The 26945-nt window shown below is 42.0% G+C and overlaps 1 protein-coding gene across 1 annotated transcript; it reads left to right on the plus strand.

Moving 5' to 3' along the window:
* The first annotated feature begins 485 nt into the window (after positions 1–485).
* LOC133493033 (beta-1,4-galactosyltransferase 1-like) lies at positions 486–25253 on the plus strand. The gene is made up of 3 exons (XM_061805954.1): positions 486–724; positions 24044–24353; positions 24582–25253. Exons 1-3 carry the CDS (start codon positions 486–488, stop codon positions 25251–25253), a joined length of 1221 nt encoding a protein of 406 aa, XP_061661938.1.
* Positions 25254–26945: the final 1692 nt, after the last annotated feature.

A 26945-nucleotide genomic window follows, 5' to 3' on the forward strand; every position in this document is an offset into this window, starting at 1 on the left:
CCCCAAGAGATGCACAGGATGGGAGTGAATCCTGGTTAAAACAAGTAAAAAGAAACGAAACAAAAAAAAAACACTTCTCGTGAATGAGAAGTATCAAAATGCACCAGTGTACTCTCTTTCCAGTTCAATAGATGGTTTCAATAAATAATTCCATTATATTTTTTTCATTTGTTGCACTTTGACATCTTTATTTCAGAAAATTACAAGGAGTAATTATTCGATTCTGATTCAGAAGTCATTCGTAACAGGAACACGAAAAATAGAAATCCAAATGGAAAGCCTGAGTTATTATTAATTTTTATCTATTATTAACCCCTCCTTAAGCCATCTCCTTATCGCGGCAGAGGGGTTTTTGTGTCCCGATTATCCTCTGAGTTAAGATGTCTGGGGCTTCACAGCCCTGGTCGGGTCACCCATGGCAAACAAGTTCTATGTGAGGGACCAGACAAAGCATGGCCAAAAGACTTCCATGATGGTATACAGAAATGGATTCAGGTTTCCCTTGCCCAGACGTGGGTCATCAGGGCCCCTCTCAGGAGCTAGGCCTGGGTGTGGGGCTCAAAGGAGAGCACCTGGTGGCCGGGCCTGCACCCATGGGGCTCGGCTTGGCACAGCCCAAAAAAGTAATGATGGGCTCACCACCTGTGAGAGGGACCATAGTGGTCAAATGCAATTTGATCTGGGCGGGAGCTGAAGGCAGGGACCTTGGCAATCCTACCTCCGGGTACACAAACTAGTTGTGTGGACATGGAAATTCACCTCTCTTGCAGGGAAGGAATCCGAGCTGGTGTGTGAGGTTGAGAAATTCCAACTAGATATAGTCCGACTCACCTGGCTCTGCTCCCAGTCGTCTTGAAAGTTGTTGGACTCTATTCCACTCTGGATTTACCCATTGTGAGAGGCGCCAAGCAGGTGTGGGTATACTGATTGACCCCCGGCTCGCCACCTGTACATTAGTGTTCACCCGAGTGGGGTAGCCTCCCTTCACCTTTGGGTTGGGGGATGATTTCTGGCAGTTTTTTGTGCCTATGCACCAAACATCAGTTCAGAGTACCCCACCCTTTTGGGAGTCAATCGAAGGAGTGCTGGAGAGCACTCCCTCTGGGGACTCCATCATTCTGCTGGGGGACTTCAATGACAGTGAGACCTGGAAGGACATGATTGGGAACAATGACACCTCCAATCAGAACCCGAATGGTGTTCTGTTACAGGACTTTAGTTACTGGGCAATTCAAGACCAGTTCAAGGTATACCTTGCCTCTCACCCAAAGATTGGGTTGGAAGAGTAGGTTAGGCTCCAGCATGACCCCGATAAGGGGGTCAGACAGTTTATGGATGGATATATATATATATATATATATATATATATATATATATATATATATATATATACATATATATATATATATGTATATATATATATCGATATATATATATCGATATATATATATCAGTGTGTGTGTTTGTGTGTGTATACCCCAACAACACAACCTTTAGAGAAGTGTTTTTGCAACATTTTGCTCCACATTCACCCCCCACCCCCACCATGGAGAAAAAACAAATAAATAAACTGTGGATGGTATGATTGCAGAAAGGAAGTGTGTGTTTCAAGTGAGTGCATGATTGCCAGTGTGCGTGAGCAAGAGGGAATGGCCTCTCATCTAGCTAACCTGAGCTAACTGCCCTGCAGTAACAAATGTGCCTGCTCTCTGATTGGGCAATTAAAAACAGCAGGGGTGCTGGGCTGACGGGGGAGTGTGCGACATCTATCATGTGAAACAATCGGCACCAGTGACAGTATGTCTGTGTTTTTGTGTGCATGTGTACACAAGCACGTACGGTATATTTATGCATGCCAGCCAAGCCTGCTTAGTACACTGAACTCCTACGACTCTAACAACTCCCTGATGTCTAAACATAAAGCTCCCTATTTTCAGGTCATGACAATATGTGCAGACAGTCTTAAGAACAAGAAAAGTATTCATTGACCAAACCCCAAAAATGAGTGAACTCAGTGCAAAGAAAAATCAGAATCAGCTTTATTGGCCAAGTGTGTAAAAACACACATGGAATTTTTCTCCGGGAGTCGGTGCTGCCCTGGTAGAACAAACAGAACAAAAACAACAAAGCAACAACAACAAATAACAAGAGACCTTTCTATTTATAGGAACTACTCCTTATAAGAGTCATACAAGATGTAAAATCTTCTTCATTTAGAACAAGTAAGAGATAAGTGTTTCAACGTCCAACATTATGTAAAGCTTGTACAGAGTCCCTTTACCCCTACGCGGTTCCTGTTATAGTTATAGTGCAATGGCCATTGTGCAAAGGGAACAGTTTAAAGTGACGAATCGTGTGATAGTCTCCAAAATATATTACGAATACTAATATTGATTTGACCAGCAGGATATGAGTGAGTATCAACAATAGCACAAGGCAGAAAATAGTACATTTGCTGATCAAGAAATTAATGACTTAATTGCCAGAGGGAAAAAACTGTTCAAGTGCCTGCTAGTTTTGACTTGCGTTGATCTGTAGCACTTACCCGACAGAAGGAGCTGGAAGAGGATGTGGAGGATCCGAAAGGATCCTGCGTGCTTTGGACCTAGTTCACGTTGTATGTTAGTCCTCAAAAGTGGGTAGAGTCGTGCCGATAATCCGTTCGCCTGTTTTAATTGCCGGTTGCAGTCGGAGTTTGTCCTTTTTTGTGGCGGCCCCAAACCAGACTGTGATGACACAGTACTGATTGGATGACCGCTGTGTAGAACTGTCTCAGCAGCTCATGTGACAGGCCGTGCTTCCTCAGAAGCCACAAGAAGTACAGTACATCCTTTGCTGGGCTTTTTTGAGGATGGACTTGATGTTAGTCTTCCACTTCAGGTCATTTGAGACTGTAATTCCCAAGAACTTGAAGGTCTTGACAGTTGACACAAGGCAGTTGGACATCGTCAGGGGCAGATATAGTGAAGGATGTCTCCTGAAGTCCACATTCATCTCTGCAGTCTTTAGAGTATTCAACGCCAGATTGTGTTGACCACTCCAAAGCTCCAGTGTCGCCACGTCCTGTCGATATGCAGACTCATTGCCGTCTTTGATGAGGCCAATGACCGTGGTGTCATCTGCGAACTTCAGGAGTTTGACAGTCGGATGCCACGAGGTTTAGTCCTTAGTGTAGAGCGAGAAGAGCAGAGGGGAGAGGACACAACCTTGGGGTGCTCCGGTGCTGATAGTGCGTGTGGATGAGGTGGTGCCCCCCAGCCTCACCTGCTGTGTCCTGCCCATCAGGAAGGTTTAGATCCACCGGAAGATGGCAGGCAAGATGCTGAGCCGGAGAAGTTTGGAGGAAAGGAGTTCAGGGATGATGGTGTTAAATGCAGAGCTGAAGTCCACGAACAGGATCCTTGCATAGGGACCCTCGCTGTCAAGATTTTCAAGAATGAAATGCATTCCCATGTTGATGGCATCATCCGCAGACCTGTTTACTCGATAGGCAAACTGCAGTGGGTCCAGCTGGGGGTCTCTGATGCTGTTGAGGTGGTCAAGTGCACAACTTTGTCACCAAATTTTAATGAATATGGGACATATATTGCCAAGAGTCACTATGGCTTTTTATCATACGAGTCTTTAAAATTATTGAAGAGTCAAAGGTCAATTTTAAAGTTGGATTAAGTGTGGGGTAATTGGTCAGGCCTAGATAGTTGGGCACAGGGAAGACATGATAAAGAGGCAACGATATCATGCTGTCACTTGGGAGCTGGTGCATGGGATAGGTTGTGTCACAAAAGTAATTTTTTTGGCCAAGCTTTAACACCGGAACTGTTATGCTTAGGCGCAACATGCTGAAATACACATTCATACCTTACTTTGCCCCATAATATTAACTACCTTCCTGTAATGATCCTCAAAAAGAAAAGTGGCTCGACTTAACTCACTCTCTCCCACATAATTACATTGACGAGACAACCTTGAAAATCTTAACTAACCAGCCTGTCTGCATTTATTGCAACCAGTTGTACACCAGATATTTTGATTGGTATTTATTTACCACTGGATATCCATCTATCAAATTACCAAGCTCCTTATCCCCACAAGGGTCACGGGACTGCAAGAGCCTATTCCATCTAACATTGGGCAAAAGGTGGACTAAACCCTGAACTGGTCTCCAGTCAGTCACAGGGCACATATCAACACCATCACTGAGCTCGAAATGGCAGGCATGTGTACCACTACGCAGTTATCTGGCCACCTTTGTTTGGATTTTATTGTTTACTATGCGAAATGTTCAATAAATATATGGAGAAAATATATTGGATATTTCTACATTGCACAGCACTACGAGCATCTTTTGGTGATGCAGTCACAACTAGTTCGGTGGGTAAAAAAAGGACATGAGTTATATTGTTTATTACAGAGAGATTTGACTTTTCATTCAATCAATCATTTCCTATTTGCTTGACCTCATTTAGGTCCTGGGTGGGCTAACGTCTGTCCCAGCTAACTGTGTTCCAGAGCACACCCTTGACCGGATCTCAGCCAAATAGAAGATGACAACTTTTTTTTTTTTTTAAACAAATCAACAAATGGAGTCAGCCTTTTTTTGCCAAAGTTAATACAATATACAAAATATATACAGTACATATAACTCTTGTCACAAGTTGAAATGCGAATAGTGCGACAAGGACAAAATATTATGTGGACGCTATAACGGCAACCTTTGCCATCAGGTTCAGGGTATCAATGACCTGCCAAGCATGCCCACCATTCCGGATGGAAGATGCATATGGAACCCTCACAAATAGCAAGGTGTGTTTCTTTAAACCAGATTGAATTATTGACAGATCCTGTCAAAAGAAGCTCAGCAGACCGAACCCCGCTCCACCCAACTCAAAGCTGAACACACGGTTTATGAGTGACAGTCATCCCTCACGAGAGTGACAGGGTGACATTGAAAAATGTCTGACCCGTAATTGACATTCAGCAGTTAACTACACTGTACACAACTGGAGTTCATTTGATATTATCTTATCCATCAACTTGGAAAATGGCTGACTGGAAGTTTTAAAATTTATTTCTTTCTTCTCTTGCCATTTATTTAGTTAGTCTCTTTAGTAGTGCGAGCTGTTGCTTAATCCAAATTACTGGAGGAATTTTGATATTTGATAAAAAGTGTTTTACCTCTGGGCATTCAATTGTAGTTCAAATGTCATAGATTTATCAAACATGATAACATAAATGTAATTTAATGCAAAAGAACAGCTCCACATGTAAGTGAGCATAACTAAACCTGAGTTGTATACATTTAGTTGTTGTTCTTTAAAAAAATATTTAAAAAAAACACTTTAGCAGCCATTTGTGAGCGATACATACAACAGATTTGCAGAAAAGACAATGTTGGCTTCAACAATGTTCACAGTGAGAATGATGAACAATCTGAAATCACCACACTTGATCACCCGAACTACTTTAGCCCAAAAAAAAAAAAAAAATAGAAAATGTCACTTAGATTGGATGAGTCCTTATTATAGGACTTGTGCATGAAGAGAATTTGTTTCAAGAAAAAATAAACAGAAAGCCATGATATAAGGCTATACTACTAATTTGACAAGTTTTACGTCTCTTTGGTATGCAAAATATGTACTATATTTAAATAAAGAAAAAAGTTTTTCAGATATGCACTGGAATGAATCTTGGCATCAAAGTGGAGCCTTATTCTTAGCTGTTGATTGTCTAAGAGCATAATTAATACAGCAGCTAATCCAACATGCCATCTAGCCAACCCAGAAACGTCCAATCAAATTTAACGTTTCCACAGTGTCCACAGCTGAGCAGCTTTGAGACTACGGAATGAGCCACCAACCATGACACAATTAACTAGAAAAACACTTGGAGTTAGTCACAAGAAGGAAAAGTTGTGATTTTTCACAGCGCTTTTGTTTAGTTAATTCCCAGTTGACAGCGAATTGCTCCACTTGCCCGGAAAAACTTCCTGGCGCGAGAAAGATTACTTTTTATCCCTAATTAAAGCAGCATATTTGCATAGCTCACCAAGTCATAATATATGCTAATGTACATTTACATTGGAGATTGCTGCATGGGCAGCTAATGTGGCCTAAATATGTCTCTAATTACATGCTAATGGTATTTTAAGCCCTGATCGTCCATCTTTTAGTCTGTTCAATTTGACTGGCGTGGGTGCGTATGTGGTTGCGTGCGTGCATGCATCCATGCATGTGAGATTATTGGACATCATCTCAGACCAATTGAACACTCAACATTTGAGTGTGAAATGGCACAATCAAATGAGAGAGATAATAGGACACCATTTCTAAAATAAGAAAATCCTAATGTGATGCAAGTTTTTTTGACCAAGACAACAGGTTGGAAAGTTTGTCTACATTAATAATTCCAAAAAGACTCTCTCCATTTTGTTTCAATCAATGAGACTGGGCGAGTTCAGAGCCCAAATGGAAATCCAGCACCAGCACCATAAGCATTTCAAGAACCACACTGCATTAGCAGCAAATGGTGAGCGATTCTACACCCTTTCAGTTGAAGGCAATCATATATATGAGGCAAGCAAATTGGTGGAAAATCTATAAAAAGATCTACCTTTCGAAATTAAAAGGGGGCATCAGAGAATTGCAGGTTGCTGATACTAATTGACTCATTCTATTCCTCCCTCGGCTTGGATTGTGGGTGCACAGGAATACGTGTGAGGTCTGTGATCTTTCAGTTCTCTCTGGTCATTTGCAAGCCTCACTTATCCTTCCAGCAAGTGATTTCATTTGGCTTGGAGTGCTTTTGAGGGAAGAATATCACCAGATGAGGTCAACCTAAAAAAAATGCGAGCCTCAGAATTTCATGCGCTTCTTATGGATATTAAGTGCAGCGATGTTAAAACAAGCAAGACTCTTGACTGCTATCGCCAGCAGTAAAAGCTGGGTTCTCCATTTAGGTTTTCGTACAATCAGAAAGAGACACAGAGAGGCAAATGTGCTACATGAAAACAAGAAGCACTTTCCTTTTAATATGAGCTCATGTTAGAGTGCTTTTCTCATAATAGGGTTTTGCAGAAAAAGATGGGGAAATAGAAAAACATCTACCAAAGACAAGAACTTGCCTGCATTTAGCAGGTGACAGGGATACAAGAACATCAACCCCCAGTTTTCTCCTCAACTGCTCCCTCGTATGATTACCCTGCCTGCCTTTAACTTCCCTAATGGCCTCAAAGCAATTATTTCTTAAGCATTCCGGCTTCTTGGTTGTGTGAGGGATGCTTTGTAATACATTCACAACTAAATGCCTGCAAATGCTTCCAAATTTGCCGATAAACTTTGGGGCTAGGCTTGTAGACCACGATCTCTAAAACATACAGTAGCACCATGAAATGAGTCCGCCCTGTCAACTTCCTTCCAGCAGATCCAACCTGTTCACACAGCTTGCCCGCACCCCGCCTCCTACCGAAAGTGAGCTGGAATAACCTCCAGCACTCCTGGGACCCTTGTGATGATGAGCGGCTCAGATAATGGATGGATATTGCTGTTTAGACAAACGCTGGGATTTTAATTAACTATTTTTTCTTTAACATCATTGTACAAATAGTCCGAGCAAATTGTAAGATGCTATTCTGGTCAGTATCATGTGAGCTGAGACAAATTCACATTACAACCTCGCCATAATTGACCGTGATGTCCTACGGGCCTCACCATACCACAGTGACAGTGTCTTCTAATTAACTGTAGAGCTCCTGACAGCATGGTGCCACCTCCATCTGGGCTTTACTTGAAAAGCACTCTACGTCCTGAGGGTTTCCCATCAGGCCCACTGCTTTGCAAACGGTGGGACATGTCCTTTTTAGACACCACCATTTATTCTGATCAAGCTCAGGAAGTCAGAGTACGGCATTGTGTGGAAAGGACGAGAATGTAACAAAAGAACATCAACTGGAGAAAGTAATTGGAGAGAGAGATGTTGATAAGACTGTTGTCTTAGCTGCCTCACTATGCTTCATTATCTGTCCAACTTGGAGAGCAATGTCTCCCGACAGCAGCGCCGGGAGGCAGCCTGAATGCGATAATGCATATCTCATATTTTATTGCAAATGTATACACACACACACACTTGCACAGTCCCACAGACAATTAAAACTGTCTCAGCTTGATAATCTAGGATCTGCATTCATTTGTGGCACACTGTGACAATTGTGGAGATGGTAACAAGGTTCTGGGCATTCTGGGAGAGGCCATTAATAAAGCTATAGTGTGGAGAGAACTTGCAAATTAGAAAGGTATTTTAATTCAGCAGCAAGTCGAATCTTAGATTGACTGATGATTGATAAAGTTCATACAGAAGTGCTTTTAACTGCTTGACATTTAAGGACTTTGCTTTAACCTATGCAATTGTGTGGCATCCTGTGACATTGCCATGTATATGAATTGGCATCTCTGGAAGTTGTCTAATACAGTAATTATGTACTACAACAATGGCAAAACTGCTATTTAAAATAACTACACAAGAGTTTCTCAATTTGTTTCTTTTTTAGGTTCACAGAGAGCAGGGTTAAGTCACCACACCACACAGAGAAACAAACCTTGTCCCTAGCAAGACAAAACTGGTTGTTGTGTTTTTCTTCAAAACCTGTATTTATCAATCTTGGCATATACTGTCCCAATATGAGTTGTGCCTTGAAAAACGAGCGACCTGACTCATCAGTTTTTCCAGGATGTGAGCTGCAGATTGGCTTGGTTTTTTTTTTTTGCTCTGAATTTTGAGCGCAAACTTCAAGAGGCTTCAGGCTGTTTATGGCCATTATCACCTGAAGGTCACAATCAATTTAAACATAAAACAAAGAAAATTACACTATTTACAACATATTTAAAATAACTACATAGCTTATGCTAGCTTCATGCTTAGATACAATGAATGACAGTACAGACACATGTGAGCCACCGTTTCCCATATCTTTCTTCTTGACACTCTTCCATAAAGGCCATATTTGTGCAGTGTAAGATGATTTTTGTCCTCTGGAAAGACTCTCACACCTCAGCTTTTGATCTCTGCAGTTCATCCAGAGTGATGATGGGCCTCTTGGCTGTATCTCTGGTCAGTCTTCTCCTTGTTCGAGGTGAATGTTTCGAGGGACGGCCGTGTCTTGTTAGATCTGCAATGGTCTGATACTCCTTCCATTTCAATATGATTGCTTTCACAGTGCTCCTTGAGATGTTTCAAGCTTGGGAAATCTTTTTGTATCTAAATCCGGCTTTAAAGTTCTCCACAACACTATCTCGGACCTGCCTGGTGTATTCCTTGGTCTTCATGATGCTCTCTGCACTTTAAACAGAACCCTGAGACTATCACAGAGCAAGTACATTTATACGGAGACTTGATTTCACATAGCTGGATTCTATTTGTACTTCTGGGCTTAGTTTGCTGCACTGAAAGTAAAGGGCCGAATAATATTGCACGCCCCAGTTTTCAGTTTTTTTATTTGTTAAAAAAGTACAAAATATCCAATAAACTTCGTTCCACTTCATGATTGTGTCCCACTTGTTGTTGATTCTTGACCAAAAAAAAAGATTTTATATCCTTATGTTTGAAACCTGAAATGTGGCGAAAGGTTCAAACGTTCAAGGGGACCGAATACTTTCTCAAGGCACTGTAGATAAGATTTTGGTTCATGCTGAGATCCTAAGTACTATTGTTTACACACTAAACAATAATACTCGGCACACATGAAAAGATCAATTTCACTGACAACTACAAATTCAATGTATTCCTGTGTAATACAATCATAGTGTCAACATTACTATATGATTTTGAAAAGGCCGCATTCAAAAAAGTATCTAAAACCAAGTTGTACTGTAGGTATGCAACGACTGGCTCGCCTGGGTTGTTCAAAACCATTTAAGGATGTGTCATTTTGTCATTTGCCATGGTTTGTTAGCTTGTGAAGATTGTCATTTCTTTACGTGACATCTCCATTAACTAGTCTTAAAAGAAAACAAAAAATACCCCTAAAGCCAGCATGTTATACTTTAGTTCATACGTTTTACTTCAATTCTACATAAATTACGTACTGCCTATAATTGTCAGCACTTTTTTTTAGACTTTTGTCCTTTGCTGACAGCTGACTCTTAAATTTCTCTAAATTACTTTTCACTAATGCTGGATTTACGGAAAGACACCAAACTGCAACAACATCCTACACGAGGAGAGGTATTTCGGAAGTTGTGTTAAATCTCCACGCCACACTACAGGATACGTCTTGTAGTGTGAGGTGTGTCACAATCAGGCTAATTGGACAGGTGTTTGGATGCCATTATGATGCTAAATCCTTGTGTCAAAAAAAAACCCCAAAACAGCACGACACCCCAAAAGAGCTGCTGAAGGATTAGTCATTCGGATGGGCGGGAGAGCTCTTGCATGTCATAGTTAAGAAAAATTTAGATGGTGGGTAAAAGAGAAAGAGGGGGCGCTAGATTAAAGAAGAGTAGCATTCTCAGTATGTGGTAAGCGGGAGTCATCTCTTGTCAGCCACCCATGGTGGGACTCTATGCCCCACACAGAGAAACAGACAGTCACTGATGCCCCATCCACCTCAGAACCACACTCACTTACTCAAGGAAAGAAAATATAGCACAAAAACAGCGGGGGACTGGCACTTGCTCCTTTTTAGTTAATACCATGCAACTATGAAGTGTCTAATACACCTCTAAAATGGGGTAAAACTGCAAAAATGCACAACTTTCTCCATGTGTGATTGCATATTATATAAAAGTGTTGAAGTGAGAAACTCAAAGAAAAGATGTGTATTGATTTCTCCTAAATGATGAGTGCTGCCAAGCCACTCATCACCTCGAACACAACACAGATATTTTCATCTTTAAAGCCAAGACATGTACACATACTCACAAACGCACAATCCCAGCCACTTGAAGCTCTGCTAAATGACCTCATGGAGTAAAGTGACGCTCTTCACACAACAAGAAGGTGGAAACAGAGCACAACATCTCCTCAGTGACGGGCCGACAACACCCAAATGTCAACAAGAGGGCGTTCTTAGCAGGATGGCCTGTGATGAGCTAGCAAGACACCCTTGATCATCTTGCACCAGCTCTACTTCTTCAAATATCAAATTTATAACCATGCTTTTAGACTGGATTTGTTGAAAGAAAATCAACTTTTGACAATGGATGTATACTGCCTTGGTTCTTTATGGGTAAATGTCTCCCATGCCAAAACACCCATGCTTTAAGTCCATCCATCCACATATCATCCCAAAGAGTCGCGGGAGTGCTAGAGCCTATCCCAGCTGTCATCGGGCAGGAGGCTGGGTACACTCTGAACTGGTTACCAGCCAATCGCAGGGCACAAGAAGACAACAACAGTTGCACTCACAATCATACCCAAAGGCAATTCAGAGTCTCCAATTAATGCATGTTTTTGGGATGTGGGAGGAAAGCGGAGTGCCCGGAAAAAACTCTCACAGGAACGGGGAGAACATGCAAACTCCAGACAGGTGGGGCAGGGATTTGAACTCCGGTCCTCATAATTGTGAGGCCAGCCCTCTACATCTGCTCCACCGTGCGACCTCCTTAAAGTCCTATTTTAAAAAAGATATTAATTTAAAATGTTGGCATTCATAGTTAAAAATAATCAATATTGACAGAGCAAATGGTGGTGGCTCATTGAAATATACCTTATTGTTGACAATACCTTTATAATAATAATAATAAAGACATGAGTACAAAACAGTAAAGACATAAAAAGCCTCATAAAAATTATGTCAATTGCATAAATGCTTCCCTTCAAACGACAAAGTGCATTAATTATCCTAAAGACACATTAGATCTTACAATGTTGTCTTTATATAATCTAAATAACAGCACAGACATGACATTTTTTCTGGCACTTTTGCAAATTCATATATATTCATTCAATCTCAGTATTAACACCAATTTATTTTTGCCCTTGGCTGTTGTCCCAGTTCAACATGCATCACCCTGGAACTTTAGCTTACAGATCCTTCTGGTGTAATAATGAGATTCTCCCCAGTGGTATTAACGCTAAAGACAGCATGAGTGACAAAAAAAGTACTCTGAAGACACTGTGATGCATTTGCCTTTTTTTTTTTTTTTTTAATAGAAAAGCCATAATAAGCAATAGGAGAAAAAGGCTGTATTGTAGATCCAGAAATGGAATGAGCATCTTTAGAAAACACGTTGCAAATCACTAGATTTAGTTTTTGACACTTAACAGTCAATATTTAATTTGAAAACCAAAATATTCATCCACCCTCCCATCTATTTTCTTCACCGCTTATCCTCACAAGCGTCACGGGGGAGTGATGGAGCCTATCCTATCAGGAGATAAACAGCCACACTCACAATCACATTCTGGGGTAATTTTAGAGTGTCCAATTAATGTTGTATGTTTTGGGGATGTGGGAGGAAACCGGAGTGCCTGGAGAAAACCCACACAGGCACGGGGAGAACATGAAAACTCCACACAGGCGGGGCCGGGATCGAACCCGAGTCCTCCGAACTGTGAGGCCAACACTTTCCAGCTGAGTGACCGTGCTGCCACCAAAGTATTCAATATTTGAAAAATATAACTTGATAATGCTTATTTTTCTCAGACAATTATGTCTTTTGATGTATGTGGTTTCTTTCGGCTTGTCCCTTTCGGGGTCGCCACAGCGTGTCATCTCAGATGAACGCACATATATGTTTGGCACAATTTTTACGCCGGATCCCCTTCCTGACGCAACCCTTAACAACTGCAAATCATACAAATATTCATCAATCCATTCATGCATGCATTTCCTGTACTGCTTTAAGGTCTTGGATGTGCTGGGGCCTACACCAACTATCTTCGGGCATCAAATACTCATATCAGTAAAATTAACAGATTTTCAAAAGGAAATTTGGTGGTCTTTACCTTGATTGATCAAATTAATGAATGAAATGTTATCCAGTACGTCACTAAATGTCACGTCCCATCGGAACGAGAGTAGGACCCAAATGCAGGAACTCGGAAGACGCAAGGTAGTTCAAGAAGAGACACGTTTATTGTATGCAGAGGTCGGGGATCGAGCAGGCAGTCCGGTGCAGCAGCGGTAGTTGGGACGTCGGGCGAAGAGAGCAGATGAGCAGACAGGCAGGAGTCGGTACACAGGGGAACAATCAAAGCAGGCAGAAGTAACGAAGGAGTCAGGCTTACGAGGTTGGTCAGAGAACAGGCAAAGGTCGGTACACACAGGTTCGATCAGAGATACCGGAGCACACGAACGGGACGTGAAGATCATGCGAACTGGCGCCGGCCAGTTGTCATCGCGGTCATATAAATACACAGCATAATCAGGCTGCATGAGGCGCAGGTGTGCACTTCCCAATCAGAGCAACCGCGGACACCCGCCCAGCCCAGGCTGGAGCGGAAGGATCATGACACTAAATGGTGTACTTCTTTAGTGTAAGTTGTCTTCTGCTTTCATACTGCTAATATAAGATATTTTAAGCAGGTATGATATTGAAGTGATCATTTTGGTATTAGTTGTACCACACCGACAGCGAGGTGCTTTTGAGAAGCAGATAAACGTGTGACATCCAATTCACTATTTCTTCCTCAATTTAGATTTCATGTACACTAAGTCCCATGATGCTTTCATTTCTTTGTGTACATGAGTGAGCACATGCAGGGGGATGGATGGGTACAGTGTAAATGTGTGTGTGTGGGGTAATTAGAAAGAGGCTGGGTGAGAGTGATCAAAGGAGGCACTTTGCACACTTCTTTCCATTACAGTCGTGTGCGTGCGTGCGTGTGTGTGTGAACACACATCCATACGTGTGTGTGCGAGCGCGTACGCCCTCCAAGCTTTGATGCAGTAAGCTTCGTGAGTTAATGTACTAGGGATAAAAATACTACACCATGTAATCTGGCATTTATCCCTCGAGAGCAGAAGCCAAAATGTGACACATGTCAAAAGGAAGGAGGCAGGGAGGGGGAGAAGAAGAACAAGTGGATGAGAAGAAGAAGAGTGATGCAGGTATGAGACCCAGCTTGTTCAAAATTGCCTTCTTACCTACTACATACCAATAAACACTGCAACTAAAAAAAAAAAAAAAAAAAAAACTCACAAGAAGACCTCCAATATTGAGTAGACAGAGTTTATTTTGATTTCTTTTCACAGTTTAAAACTGTTGCCAGGCTTTGTGACATGCTTTCATTAAAGCACCCCAAGGATCAAGAATTATATTCGACTCTCTCTTTCTTGTCTTGCTGAAAAATACCCAAAAGAAATCCAACTCAGGACCTCCTGTATGCCAAAAAAAGCCAATGTGAAGGGAGCTCTTCTGATATATTTTAATGGGAAAAAAATATGTATTCATTTATGAATAGTATTATTTGTGGTAATTGTAGTAGTAGTTTTTACTGACTTTATGTATTGCTACATTATTTGGTGGTTTATTATTTTATCTTATGCACAGCACTATTTAAAGGTAAAGTGTCATCCCAAAAAATATTCTAAAATAGATGTTGTAATGAAAAATACATATAACATTATTCACTTCAGTGTCTATACGAAAAATAAATATGAGCGGAGAGCGCATCACCCAATTCGGAAAGTTGCGGAAGTGTCATTTGGCATCATCCAAGTGGTCGCCATATTGGCTGCATCCCGTCCATGACGTCACCCCGGATATTCGCCACTGAAAACACGCGGTGGACCCTACTATGGGAGACGAACACGCCCCTTCTGACACGGAAGCTCTTTTCGAAGTTACCGGGCAACATTACCCTATTGTTTCGAACCATATTAAGATGATATGCGATCAGTGCCAGACCACCTCCCCGTCCGATCCACTTATGTGGCAGAGATTATCCGTCGCGGCACTGGGCCGACAAGGCTGGCGGCCGGGGTGGCCCATTTTCGGCGCCGTGGTGGCTTATCATGGCGGCGAGCTGGGCCGCTTAACGGTGTTGTTCATAGCCGTCTTCCGCAATGAACAACACCGCCAAGCCGGGGCGCTTTACGGCGTTGTCATCGCACGTGGCTGAGTGCACCATTGTCAGCAGGGTTGTTCAGAGCCGCCACCGTCTGCGCAGCCTTTGCCGAAGCCGTGACCTGCGGACACGGCATCTCGGCCAGGGTGACTCATTTTCGGCGCCAAGGTGGCTTTTCATGGAGCCGAGGCGGGCTACTTTACAGCGCTGTCGACACACGCAGCTGAATGCACCATTGTCAGTAGCGATGTTCAGAGCCACCGCCGTCCGCAAGCCCGACGCGGTAGCCTTCGCCGAAGCCGTGGCCGGCAGACACGGCGCCTTGGCCGGGGTGGGTCATTTTCAGCACTGAGGTGGCTTATCATGAAGCCGAGCCGGGCTGCTTTATGGCATTGTCGTCGCACGTGGCTGAGTGCGCCATTGTCGGGAGGGTTGTTCATAGCCGCTGGCATCCGCGAGGCGACGCAGCAGCCTTCACCAGCGAGACGACGCAGCAGCCTTCGCCTGCGAGCCCAACGCTGTCCAACGCGCACATCGACACATTTAACACGCCTGTCATACACAAGCAGATCTGGGAGACTGATTACGTGGTCTGCCCCAAACTATTATTTTTTTTTTAGTCGCTGTATACACACCTACCTGTCATTTGGAAACCACAAAGCTCTCGTCCTTTGCACCCGTGCAATACATCGTCTCTAATCCGTACATCATGGCCGGCCTCACCACTGTTTTATAAACTTTGCCCTTCATCCTGGGGGATACTCTTTTGTAACATAGAACATCAGACACCTTTCCGCCAACTGTTCCACTCCACTTGGACCAGTTTCTTCCCTTCGTTACTACACTCTCCATTGCTCTGTATTGTTGGCCCCAAGTATTTGAAGTCATCCACCTTCACTATCTCTTCTCCCCGGAGCTTCACTCCTCCTCCTCCTAGGCCCCTCACAGTCATCCACATATATTGCGTTTTACTTCAGCTAATCTTCATTCCTCTCCTTTCCAGTGTGTGCCTCCATCTTTGTAATTGTTCCTCCGCCAGCTCTCTGCTTTCACTGCAGATCACAATATCATCTGCGAACGTCATAGTCCAAGGGGATTCCAGTCTAATCTCATCTGTCAGCCTATCCATTACGACCGCAAACAGGTAGGGGCACAGCACAGATCCCTGATGCAGTCCCACCTCCACCTTAAATTCTTCTGACACACCAACGGTACACCTCACCGCTGTTCTGCTGCCCTCATGCATGTCCTGGACTATTCTAACATTTCTCTGCCACACCAGACTTGCGCATGCAGTACCACAGTTCCTTCCTCTCTTTCTACTCTGTCATGGGCTTTTTCTAGGTCTACAAAGACACAATGTAGCGTTTATGCGTTAAACGAAAAAGAAGTGTTATTTCCTTGATTGTGGCCTGTGAGGAGACTTTTATCTCAATAAGGCAAAAACCTGCCACCCTGCCCATGAATGGGTTAATACCATATTACAATTCAGGCAAAATTAATTGTTACAACTGCATGATTATGATTATACTAACGATGATGATAATGATCACAAAAGCCATCCAATGCAAAATCCTTAGTAGCCGTAATTCCTTCGTAATCCATTTTATAATACTGTCCAGAAAATGTGCGTGAAAGTGTCCATGAACGCACTTCATGCAGCTGTCAAATGACTCCGAATGTAAACATGAACGACAGCTGCATTGAATAGAAAGCCTCCATTAATTACACAACCATCCATCCATCCATCCATTTTCTTCGCCACTTATCCTCACGAGAGTCACAGGAAGTGCTGGAGCCTATCCCAGCTGTCAATGGGCAGGAGGTGGGGTACACCCTGAACTGGTTGACAGCCAATCCCAGGGCATATCGAGACAAACAGCCGCACTCACAATCACACCTAGCAGCAATTTAGAGTTTCCAATTAATGTTGCATGTTCTTGGAATGTGGGAGGAAACCGGAGTGCCCGGAGGAAACCCACACAGGCACAGGGAGGACATGCAAACTTCACACAGGTGGGTCTGGGATTGAACCCGAGTCCTCAGAACTGTGAGGCGAACGCTTTCCCAGCTGAGGTACCATACTGCCACTACATAACCAAATGGGTGAAAACTAATAACGGTGAAAGTAACAAAATGTAACAAAAGTCCTGCAGAGATGCTTGGAGTTACTTCTGCAAATCACAAGAAAATCTACAAATTACTTCACTGTGGAAAAAGTCGGCTTCGAAAATGTCACTCTGAATGTGACACAGATCACAGTCTGGGTCTGAGTAATTAACAAAATCGGTTATGAGCATGTTATATGGCAATATACAAACCACGGACAGAACATGAACAATCAATCATCAACAATTTCAAATCATTAAAGAAATTGTGAGTCACCACTGCTGATGTGGAGCAGAGCAGGCAATTGGTTCACTTCGAAATGTGGTGCTTGCCAGACCACCACCACAATTTGCAGAGTTCAGCATTTATTTTGCAAAGCATCATTTGCAGTTGTCTACGAGTTCTGCCATGCGTGTCCTGTAAGTATCTTCCCATGGACATGACTGACATGGCTCCTACCCAGAAGGTATATCAAGATGATGATGTGGTATCGTTGTATGGTACCTGATCATTTCTACAATGCTGGTACCGGTATTAGTGCAAGCCTTCTTCTAACAACAGCTACCGAACTTCTTCTCTTTTAGAATTGGTTTTGTCATCTTTTATGAATAATAAGCCCGACAAAAACAAAACAAACTGCGTCATAAGGAATTTATGAATAGTAAGGACAAAGTTTTAATGAAAATCTTGTCATTATTATATGCAGGTTAGTAGTACCAGATGTTGCCTCCCACTTTTTGATCAAGCCCTTCACTTAATGATAAATGAGGCAAGGTGATAAACACCATGTCATTGATGCAACTAATTCAAAACACGCTAACTCGCCCTACCCTTCCCAGCTCAAAAAGCTTACATAGAACATGAGTGCTGGTTCTTGTTAAACAGAACAAATAGATGGGCTCATGTGCATGACACCAGTCACAGGGCTTCATATGAGAGCCACATTTAAACCAGCAGTAATGGGAATACAAATCAAGAAGTAACACCGCAAATCCTTGCTTAGTAGGACAAAAACGCCTGCTCTGTCATCCACATGGTGACAATCAATCATTTCAGACTACCATGGCACTGAAACACACCATGCTGGAAAGTACTATATATATAATGCATTTGTACACAGCTGGGCTTTATCTGCTTAAGTAACTTCCAGTAGAAATTCTTCTCTCATCACTGTCATACTTTCATAAAAAGGGTGGCAAAATCCCAAATGAAAGAGCAAAGCAGACAGAGTTACTTCTTGGATACAGGCTGGAATAACATCTGTTGAGGTTTGCCTGCGTCTCACGTGATACGCTGATGCTGCACATGATTTGAAATTTGTCATTTTGGGAATATTCTTTTTACAAAAAGATAGTGATAAAAGACAGAAGATATTGATAAACGTATTTCCTTCAATATAGTGTTTATACATATCATCCATCAGTTGCACCTCCAATATGTGGTTTATGAAAGCTGAAAATATCCAGAAACAGACATTGGCAATGAGAAGCAGGTGGATTGTACAGTGAATGCACCCCCCACCACCACCACCACCACACACACACACACACACACACAACACACACACACACACACACACACACACACACACACACAACACACACACACACACACACACACACACACAACACACACACACACACACACACACACACACACACTGCTTTACTCCCCCAGGTAAAGCCGTCAAAAGCACTCTGATTTTGAATTAGCACTGATTGGCTGTCATTTGCAGCATGGCCTGTGCAGCTGAGACCACTCAAAACTACACATGCACACGCGCACACACACACACACACACACACACAAGCACGCGTACACGCGCACACACACGCTCTTTTATGGTGAGAGCATAGTGTTTCTCAAAACTGCTGAGTTCTGCAGACTGTGTATATGTTTTAAGAGCAGTGGTCGAGGATAGGTGTGTGTGTGTGTGTGTGTGTGTGTGTGTGTGTGTGTGTGTGTGTGTGTGTGTGTGTGTGTGTGTGTGTGTGTGTGTGTGTGTCCATTTGCATGTTCACATTATTCTCTGACTGCTGTGGTTGTGAATGTACCAAAAATTTTTCATATTTTTGAGAACTGCACGTGGGTGTGCATACTTTGATGAGCCCTGTTTCTAATTTACATGAAATAGTGATCTGAAAATGTGAGACATTTTGATGTACGAAAAACTACAAATCCATGCTTTGGCATTTACAGTTTTGTGATCTATGTATCCCTTCTTTGACCTGATCTGTTTTTAATCAAAATGTTTTCATGTGACGCGTTGAATTCTGTTGTGTTACAATGGTCTGATATTATGTGGAATAATGTTCGACTGCAATTATTTAAACGGAATGCTTGCTAATACTAAGGTACATTGTGTTTGAAAAGCATAAATGTCACAGTAATTCCACAAGTATGCATGTTTGGTAAAATGTGGGTGGAAAAACACCAGCCTCACCTATTGGCAGTGCTAACTGTAAGAACTGGGGTAGCTAGGCCAATGGGGGTTATCTGTTTCCAGCCAAGTTTGGATTTTAAAGAACCTCATACAAGGTGTACCACCAATTGCAAATGATATTTGTCTTTGTCAATGTACTGCGCGTAGGTCTATGCATAAATAATTTATATTTTTTTTCACCTCATAGCATATTTGCCTTACATTTTTAACTGATTGCTGAAATAAAAAAAACAATTACCAATATGTTTGGTTTTCCATCCATCCATTTTGTGAGACGCTTATCCTCACAAGGATCACGGGAGTGCTGGAGCCTATCACGGCCATCATCAGGCAGGAGGTCGGGTACACCAATAACGTACAATAAAAACTAGACTGAGCACAGACCTCTTTCACATGGTAATTGGGCTTCATCTTCCGGTCAGGGCAAAACATTGCTTTGGGTACCATTTCACATGATCATTGACATCCTTTGATATCCTTACAATTGCACATTCATCCATCCATCCCTTTTCTTTGCCACTTATCCTCACAAGGGTCACAGGAAGTGCTGGAGCCTATCCCAGCTGTCAATGGGCAGGAGGCTGCGTACACCCTGAACTGGTTGCCAGCCAATCGCAGGGCACATCGAGACAAACAGGCGCACTCACAATCACTGCTAGCAGCAACTAAGAGTGTCCAATTAATGTTGCGTGTGTTTGGAATGTGGGAGTAAACAGGAGTGGCCGGAGAAAACCCACGCAGGTACGGTTAAACATGCAAACTCCGCACAGGCGGGTCCGGGATTGAACCCGGGACCTCAGAACTGTGAGGCCAACGCTTTACCAATGCTGATCCACTGTGGCGCTCAATTGTACATTGTGAAACATAATATTGGAATACATTAGGTTTAGCTTTTTTGGTGTCCATATAGTTCATTCTGGTAAGTTTGTTTCAGTTTAACATGTTTAATTAATTATAATTATGAATGTGGAAAATATATCATTACAATATTATGAAGGTCTGTACCTCCTATTACATATGTGTGTGTCAATTTATCTTTTAAACCTTCCTGGGTATGCTGCAAATGTTTAGATTATATATGTCTCTCAGGATCCAAAACATCCCAAGTATATAGATTTATCGCATCGTTTTCCATAACAATGTGTCCATTGTTTCCCATGTTTTTGGCCCTGACCAGAAGTCAGAGCCTGTTGACCGTGGCGGAATTAATGTTGGATGCCGAGTGCGCAGTCTAGTTTTTATTCTGTCAGTGGGGTACACCCTGAACTGGTTGCCAGCTAATCGCAGGGTATGCTTTTTTTTTTTTTTTCATTTTACAAACATTTCAAAAAATGACATGTGCAACTGTATTATTTGGGTGACAAAATATTTAGATATTTCAAAAATAAGTAAGCTAAAATGTACTGAACTACAAATGAGTCTATTGCTCATCAAATTTCTGAATATTGTCTTAGTGCTGAGAGTTTGAGAAAAAGCTCACTATTCAAAAGGTGCACATTCATTCTTGTTGAGCACTGTATCTTTGCTTGCAAATGTGTCTCAATCAGCTTATGCCTCTCCAGCCCTTTATAGCAGAGTACGAGAAATGAACATAAAAGCAAAGGGGGTCTAACAAATGAAATTACAGTTTTCAGTCCAATTCCATGCATAGAGGCCTCCCGGATCAAGTTCTTGTACAAATAGCAGTGCATTTATGCAAAAGTGTGTGGTTAAAAATAGGAAGGTTTGTGTGTGTCGAAGGGGTGAAGTTGGGGGGTGGGGATTCACCGCTAAATCTTGATTAATGATGCATGAGTGTGCTCTAGTGGTAAAATATCAGATTGCAGCCAACGGGTCAAGTAATGCATCAACAAGTTTCTTTTTCGGCTTGTCCCTTTCAGGGTCGCCACAGCGTGTGATCTCAGATGAAACGCACATATATGTCCGGATGCCCTTCCTGAAGCAACCCTGCTCGGGGAGTGGAGGCCCCAGTGAGATACGAACCCACAACCCCTGGTTTACCTAACCAGTGCTCTAACTACTGAGCTACGAGGCCTCCGGTCAGGTACTGTATGCCACTCATTATTGATCGTTATCCTTCACCTCCAGGTTTTTCTTATTAATACAAGTATAATCGGTTTGAATGGATAAGTGTTAGCAGTAGGAATTTTCAATTTGTTTAATGTCAACCTACAATGGTTATCAGTTTAAAGAATTTCAGCAAACCTTCTATGATAGATGAGATGAGAGCAGGTCAAAGTTCAGCGACCAAGATTTTTCAGTTTCAATTGCATTCCAGCGTTAACGTTAAATCCACCAAAACAGCGAGCATGTCAACATAATAAACCTTGTTTTCTTCCTGCAGAATCAGCATGTGCAGAGCATATTTGGTTCTGGGAAAACGTGTAATTTGTGTCCCTTTGTGATGACATGGCAATATTGTCCAGTTAACCGTTGGACCTGAAACTGAAGTGCTGTACATAAACAAGCATTATTTCAAGCTTGGATTCCTGAGTCCTTCTTTTTTTTTTTACCCTGATATGGTATCGTGGAATTTACTTCATAAAATGGTCATTGAACTTTAGTGGTTTCACAGTCAACATTTTTCACTGTCGCCCACTTAAAACAATCTTAAAATTCCAATGAATCTCGAACTTTACTAAACCATCATCCCATGTGACATTATGGAGGAAGTGAGAAAATTGAACAAGAGTTCTTCATTTCGAATCTAAAAGAATTTAATGCCACGTTACTCTTTTCCACTGAAAAGTAAAGCGGACGTGTATTTTACTAAACTTTAGTCACTGTTAACATAAATTAATACTTGAGAATGAGACCTGACACACCGCTTATTAATTCTTGCAAAAGGCGATCATTAAAATAAAGCACTACTAATTGACAGTATTGCTCAACTAACAGCCTGTTTCCTCTCATGTCTTTATAGCTATTTAGTTTTATTATTCAAATATTGGAGGCAGGGTGGAACAGCTGAAAAGTGTGGGCCTCACAGTTCTGAGGACAGGGGTTCAAATCCCAGCCACTCCGCTATGGAGTTTGCATGTTTTCCCTGTGGCTGCGTGGATTTTCTCCAGGCACTCCGCTTTCCTCCCACATTTCAAAAACATGTATTAATTGGAGACTAAATTGCACATAGGTGTGATTGTGAGTGCGACTGTTGTCTGTCTCCATGTGCCCTATAATTGGCTGGCAACCAGTCAGGGTGACATTCAAATATCTTGATGCTCAGTGTACGCGAGCTTAGTTAAAATTTGTACATTTATACAAAAAATTGTCTGCAGGCCTACAGTTATTAAACTTGATGACACCTACAGGATATGCAAAAACAGCTTTTCCTACCAAATGCATATGATTATTATTATTCAGCATAAAATACTTAAAACAAACTGCATACAGTTTAGTCCTACAGCAGCACTTAAAACAAGCCACTTCTTCCTCTCAAAAACAAACTTATAGAACATCCATCCATTTTCTTAGCCACTTATCCTCAGAAGGGTCGCGGGAGTGCTGGATTCTATCCCAGCTATCATCAGGCAGGAGGCGGGGTACACCCTTAACTGGTCACTCACCTTAACTGTGAGGCCATACTCTAAACAGTTCCGACACTGTGCCGCCCCACATATGCATATGCACTTTCACATTTGTACCGCTAGAGAACGCCATTTGACAAACTAAAAGGCGATTTGCAATATTTTTTGGATTTTTTAATTTTGAAGATTCATGGGCAGTACGGTGGATCAGCTGAGTACCCGGGTTCAATCCCAAACCCACCTGTGTGTAGTTTGCATGTTCTCCCCGTGCCTGTGTGGGTTTTCTCCGGGCACTCTGGTTTCCTCCCACATCCCCAAAACATGTAACATTAATTGGACAATCTAAATTGCCCCTAGGTGTGATTGTGAGTGCGATTGTTTGTCTCTATGTGCCCTGCGATTGGCTGGCAACCAGTTCCGGGTGTACCCTGCCTCCTGCCCGTTGACAGCTGGGATAGGCTCCCTTGTCAAGACCCAAGAATATGGATGGATGGAAGTATTCATATTATAATTTTGTCTGTATTAAACAGTGACGTTTTTTCTCCCCTTGGAAGTTAACATCAATTTCTAGCTGAGTGTTATGATCATACTTGATTATTGTAATGGGTATGTTTATTGTACTCCGGTATACTATTTATTGCTACGTTAAATAAATCTTTGTGAGTATGAGCTAGAAAAAAAATGGGGGGAAAAGGTCTGATTAATAACTTAAAACATTTAATAACTGTGAAAGGGGCCAATCAGATGAGGTGATAAATAAGGAAGCAACTTAAGGAAAACCTGTCTGGCAGCTTATTTTACACCACTGTTGACTTGCAAAGAAGCACACAGGTGTCACACCTGTACGGCCGCTGTATACAAACCGTTTCTGAGCCAAAATGATATCTAAGATCCTGAAAAGGGTGTTTTACTCGTTGCTTCTTGTTATTATTGTGGCGTGCTTAGCATTTTGGTTTTTCAGTAAACCAAACAGGACGAGAGGTTTTACCATATCAGATGGAGCAGTTTCCTGGAGAGCAAAACCACACCTGAAGGAGCTACAAGAAATTGAACCTACACTGAGAAAATCCAGACAAGGGGATAACGTGACCTTGAAGGCTCTGAACAAGATTTTGGGAGTCTGTCCTGACACCCCTCCGGGTCTTGTAGGTTCTCTGCGTCTTGAGTTTACTCGTGGAGGTTCGCTGGATAAGGTTGCAGAGAAGTTCAGCGCTCCTTCCCTTGGGATGGGGGGACAATATAAGCCTCCCAATTGCATCGCCAAGCACAAGGTAAGCCAATGTAGGGAACGAAAAATACTGCATGGTTAAATCGACCAATTAAGCATGTAAAAGACAGCTTTGTTGTTGTACAGTTGGAACGTACCATTGAAGTAATTGCATCCTCAAAGTTTAGATGCTCCCAGTCATAACTACATAATTTTCATCCATGAAATATCGCAGATTTGAGAGCGTCACATCCTAATGGCTCACATTGTTTCCTTACTTATTTCGACACAGGTGGCAATAATCATCCCTTTCCGCAACCGAGACGAGCACCTGAAACAGTGGCTTTATTACCTGCATCCCATTCTGATGCGGCAGCAATTGGACTACGGCGTGTATGTCATCAACCAAGCCGGAGAGGGCGTGTTTAACCGGGCCAAGCTGCTGAATGCAGGCTTTGTAGAGGCCCTAAAGTATTACGACTATAATTGTTTTGTCTTCTCCGATGTGGACCTGGTGCCTCTGGATGATCGCAACCTGTACAGATGCTTTGACAATCCTAGGCATTTGGCGGTGGCTATGGATAAATTCCAGTACAGTTTACCCTACTACACCTACTTTGGAGGTGTCTGCTCATTGTCCAAGGAGCAATACTTGCGGATTAACGGCTTCCCAAACACTTTCTGGGGCTGGGGCGGCGAGGATGACGATATCTATAACCGAATCGTCTACCGAGGGATGTCCATTTCTCGGCCAAACATGCTGATAGGGAAGTATAAGATGATTAAACATGACAGGGACCTGCACAATGAGGTCAATCCAGTGAATCCTGCCAAAGTGGGACAAACCCAAAAGACAATGAATCAAGATGGTTTAAGCTCTCTTAATTACCAAGTCAGCGGCGTTGAGAGGCATGCAGGCTATACTTTTATCACTGTTGACATTGATGCTCCATCAGTTAAATGAAGATGAAATGTAGAGATCCATTTGTCTACTTTTGAGTCAGGAAGTTAATATTCTTGAAAGTACTCAGTATAGAGTCCATCAGAAGTATAATATAACATAATCATGTAAATGACATCTATGCTTTCAAGATAAAATGTGTAACTACTACACCACAAATTGCACGTTAGATGTGAGTGTCCAAAAACCTGTGAAAATGGTCACATTTCAATTATTGAATTGTTTTGTTTCTGCACGATTTGACCTTGATGTCTCTGTATCTCCCCATTTGAAAAGTATACACTGGACTGGTGAGGTTTAGAATAATAGAGGCTGAAATAAATACCTGACTACTTCATCACATTTCAAAAGGTGCCAACATGAGCATGAGTGCACAAGTCCCCTTCTGGATGGCCCAACCCTCCTTAGGTTGTGTTGCGCCACTAAAAGAGCAGCAAGACAATCTGTTGTGCAAGAGGGATGGTCTCACGTTGCTTAACATTGTTGATGTCCATATTATTGATATTGATATTAGGATTGTACATCAACAGGAAATTGTAATTTATTGGTAACATAAGATTCATATAATTTGACCTCCTATTACTTTTTTTATTTATTTATTTTTAAAGCACCATACAAACCTTTTAAATGTACTCGTGATGCAAATGTGTGCCATTTATCGGTATCTTTGGGTTTTATTTAGCATCACACCATCACTGGCAGTGAGGACAAGGTTTCAAGTTCACAAGCGCGTCTGTCAATGAATTATTGACAGGTGGGTGTGTTACAAAACAACACCCGAAAGCCTCTCCAGTAACAACTGTCACACAGCATGAGCACTTGCAGCCCTCTTCCTGCCCAGCCCTCGCTTTTCATTGGTTGACCTAGTGCAGTTACTATGGGAACCAATGTGCAAGGACTGCCGTCCAAGATGTGGTCTAGAGATTTTGAATGGTACACACACAGACAGACGTCACACTAGTAGCTTAGAGGAAGGACACCCCAACACCTACTGTGACATTGTTGTTGTATCAGCATTGCCTTTATACATTGAGATTAAAAACATAATTCAAAACAAGCAAGACCAGATGGTGGGTTGAATTGTAGTTTACTGATGCATCTACATCATCTCTTTACTGAATAATATTGTAAATTCTTCATAATGATGATAGCCCAGTATCAAGTAGCAACTCAGAGATCTTTCATTCTTATCAAAGGCTTTTAAAAAAAAAAGGATTCACTCATTGGAAAAAGGATTAAAAGTTACAAATAAGTCATCAAATTTATTACGTACTCTACACTTTGATACAATGAATGTCGTGAGAAATGGTAGTACCACTGCTTATAAAACCCATCTCACATGAAAATTATAATTTTCATCCAACAGTGGTGGTGATTTGTACTTCAAAAAGTATTACCATCAATTAAGAACAAAATAAAGTGAAAATGTCAACTTTAAGCAATTTACAAATCTTTTATTGGTATTTTATAACTCAAATTCTAAAGTATTTACACTGGCTTCCAGTCAGTCTTCAAATGCTACTTTTCTATATTGTAAATCACTAAATGGTTTCGGCCCTGGATACATGAAAGAAATGCTTATGGATCGACTGACTCAGGGCTAATAATGGAGTGCAGAGTCCAAAGCAAACATGGAAAAGCAACATTTAGCTATGATGCTGCAAAAAAAATTTAAAATAAATGGGATGAGTTGCC

The sequence above is a fragment of the Syngnathoides biaculeatus genome, chromosome 19 (assembly GCF_019802595.1).
Source record: "Syngnathoides biaculeatus isolate LvHL_M chromosome 19, ASM1980259v1, whole genome shotgun sequence".
Classification (NCBI taxonomy): domain Eukaryota; kingdom Metazoa; phylum Chordata; class Actinopteri; order Syngnathiformes; family Syngnathidae; genus Syngnathoides; species Syngnathoides biaculeatus.